Source organism: Ruditapes philippinarum, unplaced genomic scaffold, assembly GCF_026571515.1.
Source record: "Ruditapes philippinarum isolate M1 unplaced genomic scaffold, ASM2657151v2 ctg25641_1_1_1_1, whole genome shotgun sequence".
NCBI lineage: Eukaryota > Metazoa > Mollusca > Bivalvia > Venerida > Veneridae > Ruditapes > Ruditapes philippinarum.
The window spans coordinates 1-5,444 of record NW_026859843.1 but is presented as its reverse complement, the minus strand read 5'-3'; the positions used below and the strand labels follow the sequence as shown (position 1 = coordinate 5,444).

The following is a 5,444-nucleotide window of genomic DNA, read 5'->3' as shown; positions in this document are numbered from 1 at the left end:
ACCGAACTGCGGATCCGTTGGGGAGTGTGTGGCTCCAGTTAAATGTGATTGTAAAGGTCTGGCAGAAGGTCAATTTTGTCAGGAGTGTAAGTTATCAAGTTGCTTATCTTAATGAATCGTACGATTATAGAGCTGCATGTGTATAGAAAATAATGATAAATATGACAAAATTATTTACAAATAAAAATTAGAAGTCATATTTTCCTAAGTTTGATGAAAACGATTGTCCAAATTAAAGAAGTCTGTTTACGTTTTGGCGTAGGCAATATTGCAAAGGAATGGATGATTATGCATTTACGGTATTTAAACGGAATATGTAAGTGATGGGTTATAGAAAGTTGAACATTGAAGAGTTATAAGAAGTATAAAAGAGTAAATTATTCATTTATAATATATGATTAAATGTTTAAACTTGTAACTGTGAAAAAGAGTTCTCCTTACATTGAGATAATTTGTTGACTTTTTATTTATGCTTGCTATTATTTTAGTCTCTGAATGTGATATTCGTTTTTATATGCCCGAAAGAATTTCGGACAATATATGTTATACCCCTAGCGTCTGTCCGTCCGTCTGTCTGTCTGTCCGTCCGTTAGCAATTTGGTTTCTGAAGCAAAACTTAAGTTCCATTTAGCCCATAGTGTTCAAACTTCATAGGATGATTGTCAGTATTGAGACGAAGACCCCTATTAAGTTTTGGGTCACAAGGTCAAAGGTCAGGGTCACAGTGACCTTAACACTGATAATTGTGGTTTCTGGAGCATAACACAAGTTCCATTTGGCTTACAGTGTTCAAACTTCAAAGGATGATTGCCTATATTGAATAAAAGATCCATATCTATATTGGGGTCACAAGGTCAAAATGTCAATATCAAATGACCTTAATATTGTAAACAATTTTACAGCTGTTAACCTTCATATGATGATCACTTATATTGAGTACATTAATTATATGCCCTAAAAATTTGCTTATATTATGTTATGCCCCTGGCGTCTTTGCGTCCATCCGTCGTAGCATTTTTACTTACAAGAATTTGATGGTAGTGCCTTTGAAACAGCAACTGTATATATATTGATGAAGGTACTTCAGCTATAAAGGATGATTGCTTTTAGAAGGAGGTAATACTTTATTTCAATGTGTTTATGTATCAATTTCATTTTTTTTGTATACATTGTATTTCCTTCATAAATGGTTACAATGAAAGATGGCTGTTTTACAGAAGTCACAATCACATTTGTTTATTTATCCAAGACTTTTCGGGCATATAATGTTCCACGTAGCGGTGTTCTTCTATACATGTATGTATCGATAACATTGCATTTGAAAAAAAAAGTTTAAGTTTTATATCTTTTTTTATTTCAATTCATGAATGTTTGATTTTGTCTCGCTCAATTGTGTAATTTTTTCTTGTTTTTGTATTAATTTTATTGAAATACCTAATAATAAAGTTTACATTTTTCACATGGTGTTTTGTGCATAACCAATCCATGTTTCATGTCGCATATTTACAGCAAAAGAACTATCATAACACACTTTTCATTTTCCGTGAAATACCTGGAAAACGTTACTTTTAGCCTTTAATCCATAATATTCAAGCATCCGAAATTTTCGTTCGTACATATCATGAAAACAAATTAACAATATTTCTTATTTGATCTTTTGTATAAGTTATCCCTCTTTTTTAAAAATCCAAGTGACAGTTGGAGGAATAAATTCTATTTAGAAACCACAACATGTTATTAGAATAAAGTGCCTCTATCTTTGAAAACTGTTCACAATTATTGTATTGATTTGTATGATTGTAGCATTGACAGAATCACAGAATTGGACGGGGTGAGTTGTTGATGATAATTTCAATATAATATCTAACTCATGACTTCATGTTTATAGCTTATATAAGAGTTTCATTATTTTATGTTTAATTTTACATTCTTAGCTGCGGGCCATGGCTTTTGAAATAATTCTATTGATATGTTTAATTTGACATTTTTAGCGGATGGCCGTGTCTTTTGAAATAATTTTGCATATGCTTAATTTGACATTCTTATAAAGCGATTGACCGTCTCTTTCGTATAAACCATATTTATTATACTCTAATTCTTCTTTTCTATTTTTTTTCTTTAACAATTTTTACTTTAACATGAGAAAAAAGGATGATCTACATCAAAATGTTAACGTTGTCGCGCTGTCGTATTGTCGTCCTGTCTCTAAAGCGGTACGCCAACGGCGCGTTGTCGTGCGGCGCGTTGTGTCGCTTGGCTTATATGCCAATCCTTCAATTTGAACCATGCGACAATGTGACATCGCGACAACACGCCGTTTGGCATGCCGCGCTAGAGGCAGGACGACAGCGCGACAACGTGCCGTTTGGCGTTTTGTCGTGTTGTCACTAGCGCCAACGCAACGCACAAAAGCGTACCAAATCAGCTACCATACTTTTGTGCTTCATATTGTCGCTAACGTCAGTTCGACAAAGCACCAAGCCAAACGGCGCGTTGTCGGACTTTCTTCTTGTCGTCCTGTCGCAAACGATGCAAGCCAAATGACGCATTGTCGTGTGGCGTATTGTCGCGATGTCACATTGTCGCTCGGCTCAAATCGAAGGATTGCCGACATTGCGACAGCGCGCCGCAAGACAACGCGCCGTTTGGCGTGCTTCGCTATCGACAGACGGACGACAAAACAACAGTGCGACAACGCGCCATTTGGCGCGTTTCGTTAGCGACAAGACGAAAAGGCGATAACAATAAAGGTTGTGGACGAGGGGTTAGAGTCGATGACTTCTAATCCAGTTACCTCTCTTGCGTGGGTTCGATCCCCGGGAGATGCTTTGGTAGTTTAGCGCGGAGGAAGGTAGTCTAGTACCGGTGTAACTCTCCAGGAACGATGGTTAGTTAACTACCCGCCTTTATGACTGAAATACTGTTGGAAAAAGGCGTAAAATGAAACAAACAAACAAAGAAACAATAAAGGTTGTGTTGTTGCCATCGACAACGCAACGCGCAATGTGTTCCAAATCAGCAACCGTAGGCAGTGGATATTTTGTTTATACAAACACTCCAGTTGCCTGCGTACCGACCGCATCTGGGGAAGATGTTTAATATGCCCTTGCATAATGCTGCAAGTTTAAAGGTAGCATAATTATCAAAGATTTATTGATATTTAGTAATCTTCAGTTCTATTATTAACGAAGTAATCATACATATTTACGTTATATTATATTTCATAAAGTTTCGTTGTTTTTTGTGTGTTTTCGGTTCATGACATACGAAAAAAAAATCTAATGTCTTATCAAGTAGATAAAAGGAACGTTCACTACTTGCCATTTTATACATAAAAATGTAGCACCAGTTTGAAACTCTTGCATATATCTCTATATACTTTAAAGCGGCCTTCAGCATTTCTACAGAGTAAGTATGTTATTTTAAGGTCAATCATTTCATATAATTGTCAAATCAAAAGAATTACGGTATAAATTGAAATTTGTCGCCCATGAAATACATAAGCAATAAGAAAACGCATAGGAACCTTTAATGTATGTATGTAAATTAGTAAATCTTGTGTGTCACTGCGCGCTATAAATAGATCTCGGGTGCTGTTTTGAACAAGGATTAACAGTGATTGTATGCACTTCTTCTAAGTAATATTACTAAAATACTTAGTTTGAGATAGCATAGGGTCGTTTTCAAACAACAAATAAAAGATAAAGGGTGCTCTAAGATGTTCCAACATTTCAAACAAGTTTAGCAGATATCAACTATATAAAATCCGTTTATTTCTAGACTTTGTCCATATTTCATACCTGTGCTTTTATACTCAACTATATTGAAACATTATACACCAATCTACGAGCTGTAGTTTGGATTTTAAAACTCAAAATTTAATAGTTCTGTACTCAATAGTGTCGTACACAATATACAACAAATTCAACAAATTATTTTCAGGTTTTATATTTTACCTTGACCAGAGACTTTGTTATGAAGCTTTTTGTAAAATTCTAGTAGAAAAATAAATGTTGATAATATATACGCAGGTTTAATGGTTCAGGTAATAAATACAATATATTGATTTTATTGCTATCAGTATTTTGATTTAGTATGATATGCAAAAAAAATAAGTTTTTTTTTCGTTCTTAACTTACAGCAACACAGAATCTTATAAAGTATGGAAGGCAGAAACATGTAGAAAATGTATTGCCCAGTATCGATGGTAAAAACCTTATACATTTGTATTAATTAATTACATTGTTTACTTTGTACATGTATATACAGATATACATGATCATATATATGTATATACCAGATGTACAAATATGTTATGACACCTGTTACGGCGAGAGTGATGACAGATTGCCGCAGCAATCAAAGAAATCTAAAATTTAGTCAGTTTATAATAATGATGATAATAGCATACTCACCATATTTATAACCTACTTGTAGACGTCTCTCTAACGTAAATGTTAGTATTTCTGCTCACCGTGTAAAGGGCAAGCTTATTTAAAGAGTTTACTTCAGTTTTACAAGGTTCATTTACAGGTATTGCGATCGGTGGAGAATTGTCACATGTAATAGACATGTGACTAAATTAAGGTGTACAACAGGCTGGACTCACAATGGAGACTACAACTGTAGCATCCGTGAGTATAATTATAAGTCATCTACTCATTAAAAGTTTCAAGTTGGATTTAGTTTTTATTTCTTCTAAATTATTTTTAGCAACTATTTATATAACTGCACGTAATAATAATATGTACGAATATTTTATACATTAGGGTTGAATATATAAATCAAACACGGAAATATGTTTTAACAATTGAGCCGTGTTACGACAAAACCAACATAGTGCGTTTGCGACCAGCATGGATCCAGACCAGCCTGCGCTTCCGCTCAGTCTGATCAGGATCCATTCTGTTCGCTATCAATTTCTCCTCTTATAATAAAGTTAGTAAGCGAACAGCATGGATCCTGATCAGACTGCACGGATGCGCAGGCTGGTCTGGATCCATGCTGGTTGCAAACGCACTATGTTTGTTTTGTCGTGACACGGCTCATTTGTCATTGAAGGATTATCCCAAACGATTACTTATACAGTTATACTGTTTACATGTTTTATTTTATTTATGTTGTTTTATCAGAACGAATCAAACTCAGTGATTTTGAGCTCACGCTATTCATGTTCGTGAAGTGAGCCAGACTGTCGGAACAGCCTGAACAGCCTGAACAGCCGGAACACATTTTTGTTTTAGATCGGCTGTTCCGGCTACTCCGGCTAACCGGAGTCCGGTTCCTACTGAACAGGCTAGCCAGAGAAGATACAATTAAACATGTTCAAACGACCATTGGTTAATTCAACAATGTAGTTTCAAATTACTTATCACCTCATCTCTGGCTATTCCGGTTAGCTTGAAAAACCGACGACATATTTAAGACCATGTGTGTCGGCTTTT

General features: G+C 35.2%; 1 protein-coding gene across 1 annotated transcript; it reads left to right on the top strand.

The window, feature by feature from the left end:
- Positions 1-1,711: 1,711 nt before the first annotated feature.
- On the top strand, positions 1,712-4,634 carry LOC132758096 (anterior pharynx in excess protein 1-like; the record flags this gene model as incomplete). Its single annotated transcript, XM_060749606.1, is given in 3 exon segments — positions 1,712-1,831; positions 4,142-4,207; positions 4,534-4,634. Coding segments are annotated over 3 exon segments (205 nt in total), but the record flags the coding sequence as incomplete, so codon positions are not given.
- Between the last annotated feature and the right edge of the window lie 810 nt (positions 4,635-5,444).